The following is a 26,081-nucleotide window of genomic DNA, read 5'->3' on the forward strand; positions in this document are numbered from 1 at the left end:
GTGCTGTCATTCAGGCTATTCTCACTTCCTCCTCTCTGTCCTCTGGCTTCCCCCTGCCTGTCTCCCACCAAACCCAACCTTGTCTGCTCTGCTGCCTTCACCCTGCCTTTACTCTTCCTCCTCTCTCCCTGCCACCACTGCTTTTTTGATATTTTATCCATGTTTTTACTTGGTGGTTTGATGGTGAAAGTGTATATAAGACCCAGCCATTCCCTTTCTCTTTTGTCTTTCCTCATAGCTTCGATTAACATGGCAATAATTTCCTCCCCATGATAATCCTGGACTTTCCACTTACACTTTAAAAGCCTTTCAATTGGAGATGGGAGGGGGGTTGGTTAACGGTCTTTCCAGGGTAGCCGTTTCTTCAAACACTTCTATTTAAGGTGGCTGCTAGGTGGAGTTTTACTCTGGTGTTATCTGACTGGATTAATCAGATTCGTGCTCAAGAAATCTTTTTTTTTTTTTTCTTTTGATACAGAGTCTTGCTTCTGTTGCTCAGGCAGGAATGCAGTGGCACGATCTCAACTCACTGCAGCCTTTACCTCCTGGGTTCAAGCAAGCACGTTGGCTAATTTTTGTATTTTTTTTTTTTTTTAGGAGAGACAGGGTTCTGCCATGTTGGCCAGGCTGGTCTCAAAACTCCTGATCTCAAGTGATCTGCCCTCCTCGGCCTCCCAGAGTGCTGGGATCACAGGCATGAGCCAACACGACTGGCAAGAAATCTTTGGTGGTTTGGGTTTGGAAATGATAGAATCAAATAGAAAGAAAAGATTGTACACTAAGAAATAGCGCCTGCTTGGAGGTCTTCCTGCTGACTTAACCCTGGGGTGTTACATGGTACTGCTCTGACTCAGCTTTTAGGATCGCCACTGGAAGAGCTTTTCATAGAATGTATATACAGTGAAATGACTTAAGATTTTTCTTTTAAGAAGTGCCGTTGCTAGAGTATTAGTATTTAGGGTTCTCCAGAGAAACAGAACTATTAGGAGATAGAGAGATAGAGATGTATTATAAGGAATTGACTCACACGATTAAGAAAGCTGATGAGTTCAGAATCTGCAGTATGGGCTAGCAGGCTGGAGACCCAGGAGAGTCGACGATGCCAATGAAGTCTGCAGGGCAGTCTGCCGGAGAAGTTTCCTCTTGGAGAGGAGGCCAGTCTTTGTGTTTTATTTAAATGATCAGGTGAGGAGGCCCTCCCTCATTATGGAGGGCAGTCTGCTTTACTGAAAGTTCACAAATTTAAATGTTAATCTCATCTAAAAAACCCTCCAAGTTGACACATAGAATGAACCATCACAGCTAGGTTTATTTGGAATTCCATAATACTTGGTTGGGTCTTTTTATACTTTTATTTTCAGTGGTCTGTTTTGTATATAACCATTTAGTTAAGCCAGGTCACAAAATATAACCAGGACTTCAGCTGGCTGTGCTCTTGTCAGAACCCATATTTGATCGATTTACTATATATTCTTTGCTGTGTGTATGGGTGAGTGGGTCTGTAAAATGCTGATATGTGTTCTTTATCCAACCCCCACCCCCCACCCCCCACTTTCTCTTAAATTCCTTTAAAAATTGGTTAAGGAACTAAGACATTGTTGCAAAGATGCTATCTTATGGAATATATTCTTCTCTAGGGTAGACTCTGCTAAGCAGCTGTACAGCCGTGGTCTGCTGTGAAGGGTAAACATGTAGCCTTTCTCCACTAGAAAGCCTGCACTGCTGTTGTATGTTTAGGCTTGAGCCTCAGCGGCTAGTGCAGCCTCGCAGTAATGCATGCTGACGTGAGTCCTGGTCAAGGAAAAATGTCTTTTGAGCAAGAGGCAAACTGGACAGAATGCCAGCAAGCTAAATATAACTCCTTAGAGAGCCAGACGTGCATAAACTAGTTCTTAGTGAGCAACACATCAGATTCAGAGTGGAAACATTTTCTAAAAGAACTTCTTTTCCTTCTTGGCTTACTGTAATGAGTATAAACCCAAATTAATTTAATTTTTCGTGGAAAGCTAAGACAACCATTGATTTTTCTCTCTTAGCATCTCTGCAGTTAAATGTTAGTAGCCATTGTTAATGTTGGAAGCCTCCCGTCTCCCAGTGCCCCAGCATTCTGTTCATGAGTCAACAGGCCTGCTCTGCTATTCCGATGAGTTTTGCTACCACAAGGAAAGAGGACAGGGAATTTGCACATTCAGACCTTGACGAATCTGGGAGTTCAGTTTTTCATGGACCCTCACTCTGCTTCAGGATGCTCACACCATTATGTGAAAACTGTTAGAAAAATCCATCAAAATGAGCCAGCCTCTATGGAATCAGGAAATTTGTGGGCTGAGACTAACATTACCTCAACATCTGTTATGGCTTAAATGTATTGTTTTAATAATATTTTATGTTATTAGTTCTTTTTGCCTGAAGCTGTAGCAGCATTTTATAGCCAGTAACTCTTCAGAATAGTAAAGGAAAGCAGGCATCATCCTCATGCTCAACAATAGAGCTGTGTTTCTGTGCACCAACCCCAGATGTTGGGTCTGGCCCCCACAGAAGGAGTGCCTTAGTAGGGCATCCCAAATGGGGCTGTGCATAGTGTCACTCCGGAGGCTGGGGAAGGCGCAGATCCAGACCTTCCCCAGCCTGTTGAGTTAGAATTGGGGGACTGTGCTCCAGGGCATGGGGAGGTGGGTTGGGAAATGGTATTTTAAACAAGTGAAGTGATTGTCATATAACTTGTCTGGCATCAGATCCCCAGACTCTGGCAGTTTCCTGAAGGTCTCTCAAAACTGAAATAAGAAACTGCAGTTGTTGTCCACAGCTGCTAAAATTGTTCCAAATTAGGAAAGGGAAGGGGAAACAGAACACGGTAGTTCCAGAGAAGAATCTGAGGAGCCGTGTGAGCTAGGAAGGCCATTGTGAACAGAAGCAAGTCAGTATTTCCTCATTTCCTCCCCTGCCTTATCATTCCCATCTGCCAGCTCCCTCCTTTTTTTTTTTGAGCGTGTAAAATATGTTTTGTTGTTCTTTAAAAGGGTTCAGGGTTTGGTTTTAAATCAGGCTGCACACCTTTCAAATCAATCTGACATCTCTCTATGTCAAACTGGCTTCAGCTAGCAATATTTCATTAAATCCAAAAGAAAAAGATTGCTTTAATGTTAAGGAAAAAAATCCAGTTTTGAGAACAATTAACATTAGTCTTTAATTTAAAACAAAATGAGGGCTAATGTTTCATGTTGCTTTATACATCCTTCTCCTCAATACAGAACCAGGAATGTAATTTTCCTAACTTGGGCAGGCACTGATACTGATGGACAGTGCGTGCATGTGTGCGTGCACACACACAGACACACACACACACACCCTCCCCCCAAACAAAATTCAGAGTATGTCAAAGGGAAAAGGTTTGTTATGGTATTGATCAAAACCCTTGGAGTCAACACTGTCTATCTTAGCTTAGCACGTGTGCGGTTTTGATCTTGAGTCTATATTAGTGGAATCTGTTGTTGTGTTTTGAAATGAAGAATTTTGGATATACCATTATTTTTTACTTTTAAGTCCTAGAAACAATTTCAGAAAGCATTATTTTGTTTTGTTTCCTGGGATGGGAGAAGAGAGAATCTACAGATTTGCATTTAGTTAAAAATCAAAACTCCAGCAATAGGAAATAGGCAGTTCACATAGCCGGCCAACATTTGAGGTATCATCAGTGTGAGACAAGGTCCCCGTCTGTTCCTACTGGCCTAGCTGACGCTAACAAAATGGGAGGCTTATGGCTCTGCACAGCAAATTCCAGCAGGATAAGATGACTTGAAGCCTGTATTCAGAGCCTTAGAAGCAGGGCACTACTGAGAATGTAATACTTAGAGGGAAAAACAGTGCGAGAGCCCCTGATGGTACCCCTCTACCTGCTTGGCCATGCAGCCTGATCGTAACTGCCTTCCACAGAGGAGCAGAAAAACAGCTTTTCTAGATGAGTACACTAAATCCAGCAAAGAATCTGCAGAAATGCTACTACACTGCTTCACAAGCAACACAGTCCCTTCGCTACTCACTGCGTTGCCCGATGTCGCTCTTCTACCCTGTTATAGCCTGTGGACACATACTCACTAGGCATCATTGTTGGTTTTAAACCAGGGATTTTTTTTAATCTCAAAAGAACCTAGTAATAACAAGGCAATCAGTGGTTAAACTGGACTTTACATATAGGGGGCGGTTTGGAAAACACCACAAGCATTTCTCAAGTCGAAAATATGTGAATTCGCTGCTACTTCTTTGACCGTTCCTGAAAATTCACAGTATAAGTCCTAAAATAAAAATTTTAAGCTACCAGCATTCTCTGATACTAGACAGAAAATCAGAGTAACGCTACAGCCCACAATTGTACAGGGTGTAGAAAGTACGCCCACTGCCTGGACATCTTTGTTGATGGCCTGGAGTCCTCCCTTTTAGAAGACAAGTTTCTGGGATATCCACTTACCTTCACTGGTTAGGGAAGAGAAGAATTCAACTCTCAGCTAACTTCTTTGAGAAGAGACTCCTCTTAAAATGCCATTTCCCCACTAATTTATCAAAATAAAACAAAAGGCTCTTGGCTACTTTGTCTAGTATTAGATAGGATTTTGAGGAAAAGAAACTAACATGAACACCCTTTCATCAGTAAAGACTAAAAACCACCTGGATCATATAATATATCTATATGTCACTGCTTTTATTTATTTATTTATTTATTTATTTATTTATTTATTTAAAAGTGCCCAGGTGGGCTTAAGGCTGCCAGACTGCACACACATCTACAGCAACAAGGGCTTCTATTCCATCTACAACTTGGATCAGGGGGAAAAGGGACATGTAGGACAGGAAGGAAAAAAGAGGGGAAAAATACACCACCACCCCTGCCCCCCAAAAAAGGGAAAAAATCCCACCACAGGGAGATCTATGTGCCAAGCATAACGAAGAGTGTGCTCCCCAAACAGATGGTTCTGCACAGGCTAATGTTCTGCTGGTTTTCCTTAGAGACCTATTTTGAAAAAGTTTAAAAAGACAGGAGATTTCAAAATAATTCAATCCTGGCAGAAATTCAAACTCCAAAACTAGGAGCAAAATCATCCTTCACTGAATTAATTCCTTTTCTCTTTTTCTTTTCTTAAACATTTTATTCATTTTATAGAGAGATTTCTTTTTTGTTTGCTTTTGTTCCAATCATGAGGAGAGTGGTTGAGGAGTGGTGAATCCATCACTACTTTGATGACACAGGTAAGATTCCAGATTCACATTTCCAGGTACCAAGAGTTCCCTCTAAATGCCACAATCAAGTCAGCCTTCATTTACATTTCTTTCTACTGAACACAGCAATGCCCATTGGTATCTCTGAAGCGTAATCACATCTTAGGTCGGTATTTCTCCAAGTAAAGCAGCTGTTTGGAATTGAATGCCCCCCTTCTTTTTTGTCTTATAAACTGAACTGCATCTGCGTACTTCATTCCACATTCAATCAAAGCAAGTGCAACCAGCACAGGTGCCCTTCCCAATCCCGCAACACAATGCACTGCAACACAGCAACCTGGCTCTTCACAGAATTTGGTTTATAACAGGTTTAACAAATCATCTACTATCTGATTAGGGGGTGGAGCTCCATCATCAAATGGCCAGTCTAGAACGTGGATTCCTTCTTTTTCAACTGGAGCTTTATCATATGTAGCATCACAAACTCGAACCAAAGTTGTCACTCCATACTTCTTAAGTTCCTGTGGGAACTTGTTGAGAGTAGCATTGGTAGGGTTGTGAGTTACAAGAAAACGCATGTTCTCACAGGAGATCTTGACAGGGGCTGGACGGTTCATTATAGCAAATGAAAAATGTGAGTGTGTGTGTGAGTGTGATGGGGAAAGTGAAAAAAATCAATAAATCTTGAAATGTTTCACAGCAGAAAACATTAAAAAGACCACTAAAATGCCTATTATCAGTGTTTTCTCTGTTCAACTTGTTTATTCCTTATGAAGCTTCTGTCTTCAAGATAAGCAAAGTATTTAGAATCCACTTGAATCCAAATTCAACTTGGGCCTCAATTTCTGCAGATGGATACCTTCGGACTCCAAAAAAATCCAACTACATAAGCAGCCTTTACTACATTTAGGCACTAGTGAGGCAAGTTAAAAGTGTAGGTCGCTTTCCACTTGTTTACTTGATGCTTCATTTTACTGGAGTCATTAAAAGAAATATGCTTGCAATTAAAAATAAAAAAGCCAACTATTTCTGAGGCCGGTCTCTGTGTCCAGGAGTCTTCAAGGCAATATTAATTATGGCACATAGAACCTCTAAGCTTGTCAGCGAAAACGCTGTGCTGAGCCTGGCAGAAGTCTGCCCTCACACTCAGAATCGCCATAAATGTGCAACGTATATTCCAACGAAGAACGCTGGCGAGCTGGGGACTGGGCATTGAAGTCCGGCGGTGGCGGGAGCGAGGAGGCGCCTCTCTCCTCAGTTACCTCTGCGGCAGCGACGACGACACCCCCCAGCCTCAGCGCGCGACACCCGCCCGGTGGCGGCGGCGCGTCTCCACGAGTCTGTCTTGCTGCTGCTCCTGCAGCCGCCGCCGCCGCCCCCGCCCTGTGGTGTCGCCTCCCGAGGGGCACGGCCGCCGCTGCCGCTCCAGCCGCTCCCGGACGGACAACGGTTACGGCCCGGCCGATCGTGCCGCCGCCACCACTGCTGCACGCGCAGCCGAAAGCAGCTCCCGCCCCCTCTCCTCTCTCTCAACTTAGTTCCACATCTTCCCTGGAAGGAAGAGATGGCTGTGTTGAAGATGACAGTGCCAGCTGCACATCATGTCAGAGGCTTTTTTTAGGTCACTTCCCTTGCAAACTCATCCAAGATAGGGTTTTACTCAAACAATGGGATCTCGTTTTAGGCTTCAGGGTCTGATTCATGTTTTCCTTTTCGTACAGATCCTCTTCCCACTTTATTTGTTGCTTTCTTTTTTAGTTCTGGATAAATTTTAATATTGTATTTCTTCTTACAAGATTATAAAATAAAGCAAGAAGTAGAGACTAAGAGGCAAAACTCCCAGCTTCTGGTTTTTCCTTTGTACTTGTAGCCATTGACCTCGCTAGCATCCGATCCCCTGTCTGGGACATGAGTGTAGTCATCTTTCCATCGATGGTGCTGGGAAGCTGAATCGGTGTTGAGAACGTGCTGTGAGCCCCGACAATACTCAGGAGAATATACAGCTCGTTCAAGTCCCAGCAGCACTGTGTGCTCACCCTGTAGCTCCTTCCTGCTTTGCTAATTATCAAAATGTTGGTAGGAGAAAGCACAGTGTCTGCTTTGTTCTTTCTCTACATTAGACATCAGTCCTACAAGCTGGTTGACAGGCCTGTTCAGAAAAAGCACCCCAATGGGTTCATTTTCCTCTTCAGCAGAATAGTCAACTGATCTACAGGAAGCAGCATACCTTCACACTTGCTCTATGTCAAAATCATGCTCTTTGTGAAACTAAAGGTCTCACTTTTCTCTGTCCTTCTCTTTCTGCACACTGCTGATTGGCTGGCTCCTCATATGTGAAAATTCGTGCTCTGTATAGCTGGTAGGTTTTCCTATGACATCCCTTCCTTGTCCCACCCTTGTCTTCCCAGGAAAAGCATATATCTTCCTTGTGGACAACTGTCCATAAAGGTGGAATGCTAGTAATACTTGAGCCTAGAAATTACTTAACCAGATGACAGTGAAACTTAGAAATTGATCCCAAGGTCCTCTGGCTCTCTACCCTGCATTTGCTTTGCTGAGGCTCTCTAAACAAATGAGGAAAAGGCTGTTGTTCAGAGGTGGTGACTCATATGCAGATGGATGGCCACAGTGCGCTCCATCCCTGCCATCTCTCTTTGTCATCCTCTGTCTTGCCCGTGCTGCAGTGCCTTGCAGATTTGTTTATATGCATGACTTGGTCATCTGTTGCTGAGAGCTGAGAGGAAAACCTCCTGACTGGTAAGTGCCTGTGCTGTTTATCTTAGGGCAACCCACGTTTCTACATGCTTCAAAGCAGGCTTCGGAACTGGGTTACTTTTTATACAGAAGTGCATGTTGCCTGAGCTTCTTTATTAGTGTGGTTCAAACATGAGCACACAGATGTGGGAGGGATTTTGCTGAGGACTGTGAGTTGGAGATGATTCAGGAAGTCTATGACAGAGCTAGGATAGCAAAGTCAGTTTCTTGGTCAGGTCTTCCTATGTAGAAAACTGTGCTAGATACCACTGTGCATGGCAAGGGGCATGAATCTGGAAGTAAAACTGTCTTCCGTCTAAACTCTGAATCCTAATTTTGTCTCCACTCTAAATCCCACTGATTATTAGCTGTTCAATACCTCGTTCTGGCCTTAAGGATAATAATAACTTCTCCTTCTCTGTCATTGTGACAGATAAACTGGCACCGATGCATTGTAGGATAGCTTTGCCTTTGGACCATCTTAGTGTCACTTAGCATTTGAGAAATAAGTGGCTAGATTATAGAGAAGGAATGATCAAACTTTATTATCTCTTGCCACATTTCTGGTCAAGCATGCACACAATAAAAACAAAACACCAAAGCATGTAGTTAATCTCTTTCATGAAGTCACAGGAAGAAGAAGAATTGTAGGCATCAGAATGTAATAGAAAGAGTGTTAGACATGGAGTTTAAGAACACAGCTTGAAGTGCTGGCTCCATCACTTGGCTGTGGACTATAGGCAAGCCACTTGGCCACATCATCGGTTGTAAATTGGAAATGATACCACTTGCTCTGACTGTCTTGAAGAGTGACCCTAAGGAATTAATCTGAATCATTTTCACTTCCTTCCCTACCTCTGGAACTGTGATGTCTGATGGCCCTGGTTTCAAGAATAAGAACTAATACCATTGTAGTGAGTCATTTTAAAACTTGATGCCTTTTGGCCGGGCGTGGTGGCTCACACCTATAATCCCAGCACTTTGGGAGGCCAAGGCAGGTAGATCATATGAGGTCAGGAGTTTGAGACCAGCCTGACCAACATGGTGAAACCCCGTTTCTACTAAAAATACAAAAAATTAGCCGGACGTGGTGGCACATGTCTGTAGTCCCAGCTACTCTGGAGGCTCAGGCAGGATGATCACTTGAGCCCCGGAGGTGGAGGTTGCAATGAGCTGAGATTATGCCACTGCATTCTAGTCTGAGCGACAGAGTGAGACTCCATCTCAAAACAAAATAAAACTTGATGCCTTTGAAAATAAATACAGAATTAGTTTAATATATTTCTAACAAGTAGGCACAACAGAGAATGGAGTGACAACTGCTGCTCCTAGAATCACATGAAGAAAGGCATAGAAGAGAGTAAGTGAGACTGGTCAGTATTCAGGGGGCCTCTCCATCATCACCTGTGCACTCTCAGGACTCCTTACTCCTCTCTGCACTGGATGTCCAAACAGACGTGCCTTTCTTGTTGGGAACCAAGTGCCTCTAAGAAAGCACATATTGACTCCCACTGTGAGTCAAACAGTGGTTTTTTTGTTTATAAAAGTGAAATCAGTCTTTGGGGTGTTGCTTACAGTTTTAAAAAAAAAGGAAAAGAAAGAAAAAAGAAAAGGTTTTCCTCTTGGGCTTTTTAGCCTTGGCCTGAAACTGAGCTGATATATTGTTATTATCACTTGAGAACACAATAGCCTGAGGTCCAGTCTTCTCCTTAGTGTAGCTGGGGATGCCATTCCATGTGGTTTTAGAAATCCTTTGTTATTTCTGCTCACCTGCAGAGACAGGCCTCCTGGGAGTGGACCCCAGAGTCTGTATCATCAGAACTCACCTCTCTCTGAGCTGGGATTAAATGTCCTTGAACAAAATACTTAACAGCCTTTGTCAGCTGTGAATTCAAGCATATTTTGGTACTCAAAAATTTAGAATTTCTGTATTTGGTATAAAGTCAGATGATATGGTTTGGCGGTGTGTCCCACCCAAATCTCTTCTCAAATTGTAATCTCCATGTGTCAAGGAAGGGGCCCTGGTGGAGGTGACTGGATTATGGAGTTGGCTTCCCCCCATGCTGTTCTCATGATTGTGAGTTCTCATGAGATCTGATGGTTTAAAAGTGTGTGGCAGTTCCCCCCTTGCTCGCTCACTCATGTGCATGTGTGCTCTGTCTCTCTCCTCCTTTCCCCTGCTGCTTTGTGAAGAAGGTGCCTGCTTCCCCTATGCCTTCCACCATGATTGTAAGTTTCCTGAGGCCTCCTCAGCCATGTGGAACTGTGAGTCAATTAAACCTTTTCTCTTTATAAATTACCCAGTCTCTGGTAGTTCTTTATAGTGTGAAAATGGACTAATACATTAGAAAATACTATTTTTACATTTTTTGTATCTTTCTCTTGCTCTGTATTCATTTCCATTCCCCTCTGTATTAGTTTACTAGGAGTTGCATAACAAAATAGCATAAAGAGGTGGCTTAAACAGCAGGAATGTATTTTCTCATAGTCTTGCAGGCTGGGAAGTCCAAAATCAAGGTGCTGGCAGGGTTGGTTTCTCCTGAGGCCTCTCCTTGGCCAGTAGGTGACTGCCTTCTTGCTGTGTCCTCATATCATCTTTCCCCTGTGCAGGCACATCCCTGGTATTTCTTCAGGTTCTTTTTTTTTTTTTTTTTTTTTTTGACAGAGTCTCGCTCTGTCGCCCAGGTTGGAGTGCAGTGGCACCATCTCGGCTCGCTGCAAGCTCCGCCTCCCAGGTTCACGCCATTCTCCTGCCTCAGCCTCCCAAGTAGCTGGGACTATAGGCACCCGCCACCATGCCTGGCTAATTTTTTGTATTTTTAGTAGAGATGGGGTTTCACAATGTTAGCCAGGATGGTCTCGATCTCCTGACCTTGTTATCTGCCCGCCTCAGCCTCCGACAGTGCTGGGATTATAGGTGTGGGCTACTGTACCCAGCCTCTCTTCAAGTTCTTATAAGGACACTAGTCATATTGGATTAAGTCCACACCCTTATGACCTTCTTTAACTTTAATTACTGTCTCAAATTTAAAGCCTTTAAATTTGAAACTTGCTATTCTCTGGGCCTCTGGAAAGTCATTGGTCCCTAGATAGCAAGTAGAATAATGATAATAAATGGTCCCTCTTCAGAAATGTTTAACTTACTTATCTTCAGTTATTGGTGAAAGAAGGGTAAGTTTTTAAATAATATTTTACATTTGAGAAAAATTGAAGTGTGCAAAATCATATTAAAAGTCACTAAGAGGCCAGGCGTGATGGCTTACGCCTGTAATCCTAACAGTTTGGGAGGCCGAGGTGGGCAGATTGCTTGAGCTCAGGAGTGCGAGACCAGCCTGGGCAACACGGTGAAACCCCATCTCTACTAAAATACAAAAAATTAGCTGGGCGTGGTGGCAGGCACCTACAGTCCCAGCTACTCAGGAGGCTGAGGCAGGAGAATCGCTTGAACATGGGAGGCGGAAGTTGCAGTGAGCCGAGATTGCGCTACTGCACTCCAGCCTTGGTTACAGAGTGAGATTCTGTCTCCAAAAAAAAGTCATTAAGAGTATTAAAAACAGGGCCTCAGGTAGTTCATAGCTTTGGCATGTAACAGAGTTTTGAAGATGGAATTATAAGCACATCGAGTAGTTACCTCTGTCCTGGATTAAGCCACCTAGTTCTGGATTGAAAACACATTTGCTAGTTCTACCTGAAGCAATTAAATCCTGGGAAAACATAAGCCCACAATGCCAGTTTACCAACTTACAGTGAGAATGAGAGCTCCGTTATCAAAGAAACATTGAAAGAGCAAAGACACTAACTCAGTCTATGTTTGGACTGGTGTAGATTTCTCTCATGCCATTTGCCATATTGTATTGAAACTATCTGTGTCTTTTTCCCCTACTTAAAATAAGTAACTTTTCCAGAAACTTCTTGGGTTCTTAGGTATTATGGTTGGGAATCAGATACAAAGATGAATAAGAATTACTAAAAAAAAATAGTGACAAGGCTAACTTATAGTGATCTCAGCAAAATGGTGGACTAGGAAGTTCCAGGCCCCTGTTCACCAGCAGAAAAATTAAAAAATCACCCAGTAGCTATTTGAACCGATGTTGTAGAAGCTCTGAAATCAGTCAAATGAAGATTATAGCAACCGAGCAAACATCTAACCAAGAAGAGCCATCTTTAAACCAGTAGGAAAGATTTGTGGTATTTTTACACACCCTTGCCCTACCCTCTCCCTGGCATAGTAGCTGCTTTGGTCTTGAAGAGGCAACAGCTATTCCCCAGCTTTCCTCTCAAACCGGAGGGAACAGAGCAGACATTATTTGCAAATTAATGTGTATGTCTGTTCCAGCCTTTCTGGGGGATACCTGAAGGCCTAATGCAAGGTGCTTGTCTCTGTCTTGTATAATCAGGGAAGCAGGCAGTAAAACCAGTGGGCACTGCTAGTAAAAGCTACAGAGTGACTATAAACCTACAGACGCCTGAAGAGATTCTGGCTGGACATGTACAGTAGGCCCTGTAAGGCCCAGAGGAGAAACTGGGTGAGATTCTTAGGAAATTACGACTCTCAAAAGCATCCACATGTATGATAGAAAATAGCTGTGATCATGTCAGGCAAGACACATGATCAGAAAAGCCCTGAAAAGATACTAAGATTCATCCCAGGCTGATGTCTAGATTCAGAATAAGCCTAGCTAAGAGACGAAGGAGTACCCCTGCACAGAGCCAGTCTCCAAAGACTCAGGCAGCTATAATATGCTCTTTTTTTGTGGGGGGGGGGAGGTTGTTGTAGTGTTTGTTTATTTCAGCTTTTGGCACTTAAGACAGTCTTGATTATACTCTTATAATAGCTGAACACAAGGTTAAGGAACCTCAGTGACCACACTTGAAAAGGAATAGTCTTCTGAGTTTCAAATGGACTACTACAGCCTTAAACAGTAATTTTTTTAAAAAACACAGCAAATCTTGGGGGAGAGGTATTCCAGAGTTAACCGTATTATAATAATCAGATGCCAGATTTTCAACAACAGCATCAACAACAACAACAACAAATAACAGAGCATACAAAGAAACAGGAAAACATGGCTCATTTAAAGGAACTAAATGGATTGACAGAAACCGTCCCAGAGGCAGCACAGATATTGGACTTATTAGCTAAAGACTATTTGTTTAAAATATGCACAAACACCTAAGTGGAGAACATGGACAAAGAACTAAAGGCAATCAGGCAAACAGTCCCTGAAGAAAAGCACACTATCAATAAAGACATAGAAATTACAGAAATGAAACAAATTTTGGAGCTGAAAATACAATAACTGAAATGAAAAATTTACTAGAGGGGTTCAACAGCAGATTGATGCAGATAGAAGAAAGAATTAGCAAAGTAGAAGTTAGGACGATTAATTATCAAGTTTGAGGAGCAAAAAGAAAAAGAATGAAGAAAAGTGAACAGAGTCTAAGCGACTCATGGGACTAACACGTGGACCATCATATGCATTGTGGGAGTTTTAGAAGGAGGAGAAATACGGGGCAGAAAGATTATTTTAAGAAATAATGAAGAATAAACTCCCCAAATTTGATGAAGGACATAGACCCACAAATCCGAAAATCTCACTAGACTCTAAGTACAATCAACCAAAGAGACTCACACTGAGACACATGATCAAACTTGACAAAGAGAAATTCTTAACAGCACCCAGAGAGAGGTGACTCAGCAGATACAATTAATCTTCAAGAAGACTATAAGCTGAATTTTTACCAGAAACCTTGGAGGCCAGAAGGAAGTGGGGTGATATATTTAAAGTGCTGCAAGAAAACAATTGTAAAACACGAATTCTATGTCCAGCAAAACCATCCTTCAACTATGAAGCAGAAATTAAGACATTGCCAGATAAATGAAAGCTGAGAGTTCATTACCACCAGACCTCTACAGGAAATATGAAAGGGAGACCCGCAGGTCGAAATGAAAGAATACTTAGACAATAACTTGAAGGTGTATGAAGATATTAAGGTCTCCAATAAAGGTAATTACATGAGTTAATATTTATAATTTCGGTTTATAATTGTGATTTTTGAAGAAATTATAACACAAATCCAGGTCAGTTAGATCCTGATTAAATCCCAGTAGGTTAGACTCTGGTAAGACAATTTCTCTTTTGGGCAGTCCTTGTTAAGGACAGAATGCTTTAGAGGTATTTCAAAATGGCTAACATTTCCCCTCCCTATGCCAGGAGCATGAGGGGATTTTTCTCCCGTCTTCACTGAGAGAACCAGGGAGGGCTCCTGGAGATAAAACTCACAAGAATGTCTGGGGGGGGCCTGCTAAGACTGGGCCCCATAGAGTTTTTAACTTTCAGACTTGTTGGCACTGAGCCTCCAATGATTCATCAATCATAGTTTAGGTTTTCCTACTCTGGTACTGGTGGTTCCTGCAGAGGCTTCTTCTGAGTTTCTGCTCTGCAGGTTGGGATTCTTTATCTGCCTGTCTGTCTCTCCAATCTGGAGACAGTGTTTTGACCTATGACCTCAATTCTCTGACAAATCTAAGAAGAGTTGTTGATTTTCAGGTTGTTCAGCTTTTTACTTGTTGTCAAGATGGATGAGGGTTTCCAAGCTGTTTGCATGCTAGACTGAGAACCAGAAGTTCTGCATGTTGGTTTTGTATCCTGCAACCTTGGTGAACGCATTTATTTATTTCTAATATTTTTGGTGTGTGGAATATGTAGGGTTTTCTACACCTAAGATCATGCCAGCTACAAACAGAGATAATTTTCCTACTTCCTTTCCAACTTTGATTCCTTTTTTGTCTTTTTCTTGACAAATTGCTCTTGCTAGAAATTCCAGTATCATGTTGAATAGAAGTGGTGAAAGTGGGCATCGTTGTCTTGTTCCTGATTGTAGGGGAAAAACTTTTGAGTCTTTCACCACTGAATATGCTGTCAGCTATAGGTTTTTCATATATGACCTTTATCATCTATAGAAAGTTCTTTCTATTCCTAGTTTACTGAGTGTTTTTATCTTGAAAGGTTGTTGCAATTAGTTCAGATGCTTTTTCTGCATTAGTTGGGATGATCATGTCATCCCAACTTTATTAATATGTTGTAATACTGTAATTGATTTTTATGTGTTTCAGGAAGAAATCCCACTTGTTAGGAACTTAACTCCAGCCGCCTCTAGTCATCTTTCCACCCAAAGGGAGTGGGGACTGAGACACAGTGGTGAAGATCACAGCCCAAGGGTATAGTCTTACTGAAAGACTGAGACCTAATCATAGGTCTATAGAATCCTTCCCCCCTACACACACACCTTATCACCACAACACTAAAGCCTTGTTTACTACAGTTTATTTTCCTGGGTAATCATGTCTGGCTTTCAACAAAAAGTACAAGGCATACTAAAAAGCAAAAACAGTTTGAGGAAATGGAGCAAGCATCAGAACTCTGATATGGAAGAGATGTTGGAATTATCAGACTGGGCATTTAAAACAACTCTGATTAATATGCTAAGGGTTCTAATGGGAAAAGTAGCTAACATAAGTAGATAACATGCAAGAACAGATGGACAGTGCGAGCAGAGAGATGGAAATTTTGAGAAAGAATCAAAAAGAAACACTAGAGATAAAAAAACTAGCAGAAATGAAAAATGTTTTTGATGGACTCAACCTCTGAGCTTGAGGATATGCCAATAGAAACATCCAAAACTGAAAGCACAGAGAGAAAGATGACCTAAAAAATGGAACAGAATATACAAGAAGTGTGGGGCAACTACAGAAGATTAACATACTTGTAAATGATAATACCAGAAACAGAAGATGAGAACAAAAATATTTGAAGCAATTATGAATGAGAATTTCCCCAAATTAATGCCAGACACTAAACCACAGATCCATGAAGCTCAGAAAACACCAAACAGGGTAAATTCCAAAAAAAAAAAAAAAAAAAAAAAATCAACATCTAGGCATATCATAATCACACTGCAGAAAATCAAAGATAAATAAAACATAAGAAGACAGAGGGGAAATGTACCTTAGCTATAAAGGAGGAAGAATAAGAATTACATCATACAGTATTTGGATTGTATAGTAATTCTGTGTTTAACTTTTCAAGGAACTGCCAAGCTTTTCATGGTGGCTGCACCATTTTACATTCCCATCAGCAGTGTGCAGGATTTGGGATTCTCCACACCCTCACCAACACTTATTATTTCCCCCCTTTAAAAGAAATCATAACCATTCTAATGGGTGTGAAGTGGTATCTCATTGTGGTTTAGATTTAATTTCCTTAAAGGCTAGTGATGTTGAGCAACTTTTCATGGTATATCTTCTTTGGAGGCATGTCTATTTGAATTCTTTGCCTGTTTTAAAATTTGTTCAATTGTGGTTTTTTTGTCGGTGAGTTGTAGGAGTTCTTTATATATTGTGGATGTTAATCCCTTATCATATATATATGCTTTGTAAATATATTCTCCCATTCTGTATCTTGTCTTTTCACTTTCTTGGTAGTGTCCTTTGATGTTTAAATTTTTTTTGATGAAGTCCAATTTACCTATTTTGTTCTTTTGTTGTCCATGCTGTTGGTGTCATATCAAATCATTGCCTAACCCAGCGTCATGAAGATGTTTCTCTATGTGTTCTTCCAAAATTTTATAGTTTTAGCTCTTAAATTTAATAGTTTTAGCTCTTAAATTTAGGTGTTTTATATGTTTTAAGCTAATTTCTGTATTTGACTTAATATAAGGGTCTAACTTCATCATTTTGCATGTGGCTATCCAGTTTTCCCAGCACTGTTGTTGGAAAGGTTGTCCTTTCTCCATTAAATGATGTTGGCATTCTTGTGGAAAATCATTTGACCATATATGCAAGGATTTATTTCTGGGCTTTCTGTTCTATTCCTTTGATCTGTATGTCTGTCTTTATGCTGTGGGGGGACCCCACACTGTTTTGATCACTCTAGCTTTGTAATAAGTTTTGCAATCAAACGCTGAAATGTAATAAAGATGAATAAATATGGTATTTTTTTAATCCTAAAATGTTAGCTCCATGAGAGCACAGATTTTTATCTATCCTTTTTTTTTTTTTTCTTTTTGAGATGGAGTCTCACTCTGTCGCCCAAGCTGGAGTGCAGTGGCCTGATCTCAGCTCACTGTAACCCCCACCTCCTGTGTTCAAGTGATTCTCCTGTGTCAGCCTACTGAGTAGCTGGGATTACAGGTGTGATGCCCGGCTAATAGATTTTTATATATCTTATTCATGTATTAGCCCTAATATCTAGACAGGTATCTAGTATATAATAAGAGATAAATAAAAGCTGTTGAATGGCCAGGCGCGGTGGCTCACCCCTGTAATTCTAGCACTTTGGGAGGCTGAGGCAGGTAGATCACCTGAGATCAGGAGTTCGAGACCAGTCTGGCCAACGTGGTGAAACCCCATCTCTACTAAAAATGTAAAAATTAGCCAGGTGTGGTGGTGGGCACCTGTAATCCCAACTACTTGGGAGGCTGAGACAGGAGAATTGCTTGAACCTGGGAGGCGGAGGTTACATTGAGCCGAGATCACACTATTGCACTCCAGCCTGGGTGACAAGAGTGAAACTGTCTCAAAAAACAAAACAAAAACTGCTGAATGAATAGAATCTCCCAGAGAGCTTAGAGTATGATGGACAGTCCAAAATAGACAGAAAATTGTATAGGAATAACAGCATTTGACAAATTAGCAGTTTTCCTTTTTCCGCCTTCCAAAAAACCCTTTGCTCAGTCTTAAATAATGTAACTTCAGTATGAGTATTCCTGTAGCACTGGATTCAGTGTGTGCACAATTAAACTTCAGCAGCCACCGCTGCAAGTGGGCTCCCAGAACTCATCTCCTAAGTACTTCTGTCAGAATCTTATCGCCAGGCATCGGGCAGGATTCTGGATGAGTTACTTACGATGTCTTTACATGTTAGATTTGTGCCTTCCAATCCTGACACTACCATTCTTTTATACAGTTACCACTACATTTTAAAGTGGCACCTTGGTCTGTTGACGATGGGCAAGAAAGGAGTTCTACAGTATTAGTAAATTTAAGGATTATTTGGAAATAGAAGGAGAATTGTGAGGAAGTACTCTCAGTTTGGGACCTTATCTGATGTAGTGCCCAGCTGTTGCAGATAGTCATTTAAGCTCGAAATTTACGTGACTTGTAGTGGCCCTCTGCTCTGGAGTCTTCCTGGGATATACTGCCTTCTAGGATTGGCATAAAAAGCTACCTGTATTTAAATCTCATGTGTAGTTCATGAAAAATAAAATACAAAGCTGCTTGTGAAACTTACCTAGGATAGTTGAACAAGAGAGTGGTCAGGCCGAGGCTTCATTAAGAAGCATAAAGAGGCCAGGCACGGTGGCTCACGCCTGTAATCCCAGCACTTTGGGAGGCCAAGGCAGGTGGATCATGAGGTCAGGAGATCGAGACCATCCTGGCTAACACAGTGAAACCCTGTCTCTACTAAAAATACAAAAAAATTAGCCAGGCGTGGTGGCGGGCGCCTGTAGTCCCAGCTACTTGGGAGGCTGAGGCAGGAGAATGGCATGAACCCGGGAGGCGAAGCTTACAGTGAGCCGAGATCGCGCCACTGCACTCCAGCCTGGGTGACAAAAAAAAAAAGAAGTATAAAGCATTCATTTCTTTGCCATAATGCAGAGGGATAAAAGAAGTGACGATTGCCATTATTTAGCTTCTTTGAGGTTGTAAGAAACAAATTGGTTTAGTTTACCTTCCCAGTTTATTATAAAGGTATGTATCTCAGTTGGCCTTCATGAAAATTAAACACCATTTACCTTTTATGTCCTCTAGTTCGCCTGTTGTTACCAACTCTAGTATTTCCACCATTTTGACCAATCAGCCTGTATCTCCTTATAATGTACTACTATTTCTCTAGACTATAAGCTCTCCCATTGTCTTATTTCTCTTGGCTTCATACTTCTTAAGAGAAAAGATGGGATTGGGTTGTCCAGTCATCATCTAGGTGGGCAGTGCTCTCATGACTCATCTCTCCGGTCCTTGATAGGCTTTGGGCCAGAGCTGATCCCTGGTCACAGTCCCTTAGAGCCAGTGGTGGTGTCTCGTCTAAGTCATGGTGATCATACTGAAAGAAATGTTTATGGCCACTTTCCTTAGAAGGAACCCGTGTGGCCTTGGTAGAGACTCAGAGCCTCGTATATCCTTCTTTACTAATGCACCACTGGGAGCTTTCATTTTGAAGGAGAAGTAGAAAGGGCTGCACATGCATAGGATGTATTTCTGGCTTCCAGAGGGAGTAGCCATGTTTACCCAAACAAAATAACATTATCTTCACTTGTCGTTTGTTCTGTAACTTTTTGTAGAAGTGTTTTAGGAACCAATAGCAATTCAGGTATATTATACTTCTGTTTCCATCCCTTTTTATTGGATTATTGTTTAGGGCTTTTGCTAGAATTAGTGAAATCTGACTATTTAGAAAGAAAAGATCCATGTAGCTGAGCCATTAAAGAAGAAAGGAAAAGAATGGGCTGGATGAGGCTGCCCAATATGCAAGGAGTTAAAGCAGCTTGGAGCAGAGTTGCTCTGTGATTTTCTTTAGCGGTTATCATAAGCCAGGACCCAGAGACCTTCATCAGGGTGTTCTGTATGAAGGCCTTCTTTGGGGATGGCATGTTTTATTAGAGGCATGGCAGCTGAAGAATAATATTTTGTAGGTAGTCCATGTACCTACTTGATCTTCTCTCCAAGATTAGTTGAGAAATTTTGAGACCATGGTAAACAGGTTTCTGATGTTTGCCCAAACCCATAAGGAATCAGATGCTAGTTTTGAAAGGGATTGCCATGCGAGTAGTTATCTTGCTTTCATCAATGATATAAACTTAGCTTCGTGAAAATTACCGTGTTATATTATTATTTTTCTCATTTCAACAAAGACCGGTGAAAACTTCTTCGTGGACTGGAACCACCGGGTTGCTCATACAGCAAGGTGGACTCCTAGCTGGTTGATAACCATACCCAGAGAGTGTTGATGCCGTCCCGAAGGGAAGAGTTCCAGCCCAAGAGTCTGGCCCATATCACGTGCCACTGAGGGTGCCTGTGCAGAATTGGAAGCCTGGGGAAGAGGGGAAGATGGAGGGAGGAAAGGCAGAAGGCCCAGGCAGGTCTGGGAGGAGAGGTGTCGAAGGGTCAATAGGAAGTATTTAGACAAAGGCTTTAAAGCTCTGGGGGCTTTGTTCTGGGACTAAAAAGGAGAAGGAATTCTTAGAACTCTTCTCTTTCCCTCGGCTCCTTCCAGTGAAGGTCAGATTTGAGAGAAAGCAGTTAACTTGGCTTACCTAAGAGACTTTATTGTGGAATATTTTTCCGTCCTCTGTGGTTAGTAACCATAGCCTACGCAGACGGGAAAACCTGACCTCAGTGCAAGGTTTCTCTGCCGTTTGAGATACATTGTCTCTGATTTTACTTTTCTTTCTCCTTCAGGCTGCCTGATAGGGGCTGTAAATCTCAAATCCAGCAATCGAACCCCAGTGGTACAGGAATTTGAAAGTAAGTACAAAGGAAATGCCTAGGATAATGGGCACCATCTACTGGACATCTGGTGTCTTGCAGCCAACTCAGGACACATCCTTCTCTGTAGTGTGCCAAGGAGATGTTCCGGGTGGGCTGCTCTGCGGTGCACAGGCCTATGAAGCATGGCATCAGCAGGCCGGCAGTGAGCCCTGTGCAGTTTTCCATCAGCTGTCAGTGCACTCCTGCCTGGCTTTGTGATCACACAACAAAGAAATTTCTTTTCTTCTTTTTTGAGATGGAGTCTCGCTCTTGTTGCCCAGGCTGGAGTGCAGTGGCGCAATCTCGGCTCACTGCAGCCTCTGCCTCCCGGGTTCAAGCGATTCTCCTGCCTCAGCCTCCTGAGTAGCTGGGATTACAGGCACCCGCCACCACACCCAGCTGATTTTTATACGGGGCTTTGCCATGTTTGGTCTGGCTGGTCTCAAACTCCTGACCTCAGGTGATCCACCCTCCTTGGCCTCCCAAAGTGCTAAGATTACAGGTGTGAGCCACCGCGCCTGGCCAATAAATTTCTTATATACAAGCAGGGTGTTTAAGGGAGGGGGCACACTATATAGTAAAATCCTTGCTAATTATCTTCATTGTTTTTCTGGCAAAAAATCCTTTTTCAAAGTCTCTTGGAGTGTGGAGTTGGCTAGGTTTTTAATCTGCATGAAAGGCCTCTTGAATTAGAGAGAGCTTGCAGGGTCTGGGTGCAGCTGAACCTAGAAGCACTCCACATTCACCGAGAATTCTTTTTCTTCTTTGTGTGTTAGGTGTGGAACTGTCTTGCATCATTACGGATTCGCAGACAAGTGACCCCAGGATCGAGTGGAAGAAAATTCAAGATGAACAAACCACATATGTGTTTTTTGACAACAAAATTCAGGGTATGATCCTGTAGTCCTCTTGCCTGCTGACCTTTCCTCTGTCCATAGACCTGGGTGTACACTCTTGGCCAGAAACTTACCTCAGACTGGTAACCTGCATCTGTAGCTAGGACCGTTTTTTTTTTTTCTTAAAGATTTATAATTATGGAAAATTTCAAACATATGCAAAAGTAATGCAAATGGTATATCAAGCCTCCCCTGTACCTGTCCCCCAGCATCAACAAATGCATTTCATTAGCTAGGATCTTAATCTGCTCATAGTCCCATCCCTTTGGGGAATCAGAGTGAACATTTTCCTAGGCCATCTTCTCATGATCCTGATGTGAGTGATGTAGGTGAGTGAATGAGAAGGACCACATGTTTCAGCAGGGGCACAGCACAAATTCACTGAGCCACCCACTGTGTTTCTGGCTTGGTGCTGGGGTTGCCGATGGGGAGAAAACACGGGGTGCCCTGAAGTGACATCCTCTCGGGTGGGAGGACGGTGGTTGGGGAAGGCTCCCCACAGTGGCCTCTCTGGGTGCAGTGTGAAGGGTGGCTGGTTAGCAGCAAGACGGTGTGGAGGGAGCTGGTGGTCAGGAGACAATGCTGTGTATGAAGACGCAGAAGCCACAGATGCACTGGCTGATGGGAAAGACTGCAAGTTCCCCACTGTGGCCGGTACATGGACAGGAAGAGAGGGAGGAGAGGGGCTGGAGAGGCTCTGAATGCCAGGCGAGCATGGGCGGTATCTGAGGGCCCACTGTGAGGCTCTCAGGGGAGGTGCCATGGCTGCATCTACATTTCAGAAGACTGAAGTGGCTGCTGTAGAGAAGAGATTGGAGGCGGCACAACTCAGAGCAGAAGCCCAAGTCAGAGGCCTTCTGCAGAGTCCAGGAGAGGGCTGGTGGGGGGCCCCAAGCTGGGGTGCAGGCAGGGAGAGAGACTCGAGGGGAGGCCTGCTGGGGCTTGGCTGTGCCAGGGGGCACAGAGGGAGGCAGGCAGGTGGCTGGAGAGGAGGATGGCACCCTTTTTCTGACAGGAGGGCGGGAGCCGCAAGAGGTACACATGCAGGCTCGTGCATCAGTCGGAGCCTGTGGAGTTCTCAGAGAAGTTGAGAGTTGAGAGGGGTTTGTGGAAGCAGCTCCAGCACAGTCTTGCTTTGGGTTCTCAATGTCGCCGGGAGCCTGAGTCTCCTCGAAAGAGTTTTGCTTCCCACTCACGTGAAGTCCCTCCTTTGCCTCTTATTTTTGGAGTGATGGAAATGTTCTTCTCAGAACACAGATCTGTTTTCTTTGGCTACTCAGGCTGACCCTGCTAAACCCTGAGCATGTAGTTTAGAGCATCAGAGGAACCAGGTGAGAAATTCTTTAAAGAACTTTCCTTTTCTGGGGATTAAACATCTGGCTGTTAGCCACAGGGATGGGGAGGCTGAGGGAGACGGTTTCCCACACAGAATGCCGGGGCTCGGGGAGGATGCAGCTGTACTTGGCTTCTTCGCTCACCTCAGTGCAGGGCTGCACCAAAAGCACCCTGGTGGGGTTTATTTACTCTTTTCTCACATGGTAGAGGTTCGAATCCTCCACTAATGGGTGGCTGTATAACAAAGCTTCCCTTCCGAAAATGTTGTTGCCAATGTCTGTGCTCCATCGGAAGCATCTTTTAGTGTGCTGTTTTTAGTGTATTATGGCAAGCCCTTCATGTCCTTGTCAGCACTTGTCAGGTTTAGTGATGAGTAGTTGCTACTCTTTTGTGTCATGTTTTCCTAACTCCTTCCCCTATTTATTGTTTTCCAGGTTCTTCCTGCTTCTTTGAAAGTGTTATTATGTCTTATGTTTAAAATCTTTTTTTATTGAACTGTAATTCGTACTGCATAGGTCCCATCCTTTTAAAGTGTGCAATTCAGGGGTTTTTAGTATATTCACGTAGTTGTGCAACCATCACTACTATCAAATTCCAGAACATTTGCATCATCCCACAAAGAAACCCCGTACCCAGCAGTAGTCAGTCCTCCTCCTACATCCCTGGCAGCTCTGATTCCACTTTCTGTCTCTGGATTTGCCTGTTCTGGACACTGTAGAGAAATTGTAGTCTTCCATGGCTGACGTCTTTCACTCAGCACCCTGTTTTCAAGGTTCATCTGTGTTGTAGTGTGTGTCCATACTTCATTTCTTTTTATGGCTGAATAATGTCCTATTGTAGATATACCACATTATTTTATCCATTCTATTGATGGACATTTGGGTTGTTTCCACTTTTTGGCTATTATCAATAATGCTGCTATCAATATTTGTGTACAGGTTTTTGTGTGAACCTAAGTTTATCCAGAGAAATGTCTCTGGGATAAATGACCAAGAGTACAATTGCTGAGTCTTATGGGGTCTGAAATGGCGTCTTGTGGATTTGATTTGCATTTCCTGGTGACTAATGATGTTGAGGGTCTTATTTGTGTATTTTCTTTGGAGAAATGTCTGTTCAAATTTTATGTCCATTTAAAAAGATTTTTTTTTCTAGAAACAGGATCTCACTGTGTTGCACAGGCTGGACGTGAATTCCCAGGCTCAAATAATCCTCCCACCTCAGCCTTCTGAGTAGCTGAGACTACATGTGTGCACCACTGCACCCACCCTTATGTCCAGTTTTTAAATTAGGTTGTCTATTTCTTACTGAAGTGTAAATTCTTTATTTATCCTGGATGCTAGGTTGGATGTACGATTTGCAGGTATTTCTCCCATTGTGTGGATTGTGTTTTCACCTGCCTTTGTCCTTTGAATTTTGATGAAGTCTGGTATAACTGTTTTTAGTGTGTGCTTGTGCTTTGGTGTCATATCTAAGAAGCCACTGCCCGATCCAAGGTCATGAGGGATTTATGCTTATGCATTTTTCTGAGTTTTATAGTTTTAACTCCTATGTTAGGTCTTTGTTGTATATGGAGAGAGAGGTTCAACTTCATGTGTTTGCAAGTGGATATCAAGTTATCTCAGCATCACTTATGAAACATCGGTTGTTTTTCTAGTGGTGTTTTTTTCTATTCATGGGAGGTCCTTCCTGGAAATGAGGAGGAGGTGAAGTTCCTGGTTTTAATGACGGAGACACATGGTAATGAGTGCGTCTTGCACACCAGGAACTATTTTTGGTGTTTAGGTTACAGATAGGAATAGGTCATGGTTCCTGTCCTCAGAGAGTTCACTTCTGTACTCAGGAATAGGAATAAAAATTGATCTGCAGGCTTCCTTGCTGTGGCATCCAGTGCTGGCCCCAGAAACCACCCTCTTCAAGTGGCAAAGATTTCTATAAAGAGTTTTTTAGTGCCTCATGTCTTTTCTGCAGGAGACTTGGCAGGTCGTGCAGAAATACTGGGGAAGACATCCCTGAAGATCTGGAATGTGACACGGAAAGACTCAGCCCTTTATCGCTGTGAGGTCGTTGCTCGAAATGACCGCAAGGAAATTGATGAGATTGTGATCGAGTTAACTGTGCAAGGTAGGAGCTCATGCGAAGTGAGACGTTGCCACCATTTTCAGGCCTCATGGGTCTGTAGCCATAGGGTGCAAGAGATCAGTTAGTGTCTTGGTTTCTTTCCTTCCAGAACTGTATCCCTGAGGGCTTCACATGGCTTAGGGAGGGGAGAACTGTTGAGAGCTGAGACTGCCTGAGTTGGGGTAGAAGGTGAGAAGGGAAGTGAAGTTCCTGTCACTTCCTTCCACCAGCTAGAGGAGGCACGTTAACGTACGGGACGGCAGGATGCAGCGGTGGCTTGTCAGTCTGCAGTTGTGATCCTGGGAACAGCAGTGGCGTGGGAACCCCTCGACTGGCTTTCTTGTCTTTGGAGCTGTTTTCTTCTAGGCTTTAATAAGAATAGAGCCCTGTCGCTGAGATCTTAAACACCACCCCCTTTTTTCCCACAGTGAAGCCAGTGACCCCCGTCTGTAGAGTGCCAAAGGCTGTACCAGTAGGCAAGATGGCAACGCTGCACTGCCAGGAGAGTGAGGGCCACCCCCGGCCTCACTACAGCTGGTATCGCAATGATGTGCCGCTGCCCACGGATTCCAGAGCCAATCCCAGATTTCGCAATTCTTCTTTCCACTTAAACTCTGAAACAGGCACTCTGGTAAGATCTCTTCTAAGAGGTGAGGATGGAGATGTCTTTGTTGGGGCAAGAGATGCTTATTGTGAAAAGAAGAATTATTAGGAGAGATACTGAAACTTCTTGATAAGACAGGGGTCAAAAATCTAGAATGTTAGGGATTCTACAGGAAAAATGACCCTTCATCCTTTTATAAACAAGTACATTCTTGGGGGTAAAATAAGGAAGAGAAAGAAACCATAGATTGAGACTGAAGAGGGATATTAAGCAAATGTTACTAGGGCCCTGATCGGATAATCAACTGTAAAAGTCATTAGACAATTGGGGAAATTCGATTACTAGCTGGCATTTGATGATCTATTAAGCAACTGTTAATTGCTTTAGGCATGATGAAGGTATTGTGGTTACGATTTTTTACAGTCTTGTAGAGATACTGAAGTATTTGTGGATAAAAGGTGTTTGGAATTTGTTTAAAAATAACCCAGTGGTGGTGGTGGGAGGTGGGGGAGGAGAGGAAACAGATTGGTCATGCACTAGAGAACAAAGTGACCTGGCCAGCAAACCACACCAGGCTTTTACTGCATGTGGTTCTCTCCCGGGAGGCACCTTCTGATCTGTGGACCATCCAGCT

At 42.9% G+C, this 26,081-nt stretch overlaps 1 protein-coding gene and 1 pseudogene across 2 annotated transcripts in view; one reads left to right on the plus strand and one right to left on the minus strand.

The window, feature by feature from the left end:
• The window catches only part of JAM3 (junctional adhesion molecule 3), an 80,845-nt gene that overhangs the window by 48,673 nt on the left and 6,091 nt on the right, over window positions 1-26,081 (plus strand). For both annotated transcript variants that reach the window (XM_054441443.2, XM_063671636.1), the window contains exons 2-5: window positions 20,426-20,491; window positions 21,271-21,384; window positions 24,694-24,846; window positions 25,272-25,474. In XM_054441443.2, coding sequence (XP_054297418.1) covers window positions 20,426-20,491; window positions 21,271-21,384; window positions 24,694-24,846; window positions 25,272-25,474 — 536 coding nt within the window. The remainder of the gene's footprint in view (window positions 1-20,425; window positions 20,492-21,270; window positions 21,385-24,693; window positions 24,847-25,271; window positions 25,475-26,081) is intronic.
• On the minus strand, window positions 5,234-5,843 carry LOC129008941 (protein tyrosine phosphatase type IVA 2-like; annotated as a pseudogene).

The sequence above is a fragment of the Pongo pygmaeus genome, chromosome 9 (assembly GCF_028885625.2).
Source record: "Pongo pygmaeus isolate AG05252 chromosome 9, NHGRI_mPonPyg2-v2.0_pri, whole genome shotgun sequence".
NCBI classification, from domain to species: Eukaryota; Metazoa; Chordata; class Mammalia; order Primates; family Hominidae; genus Pongo; species Pongo pygmaeus.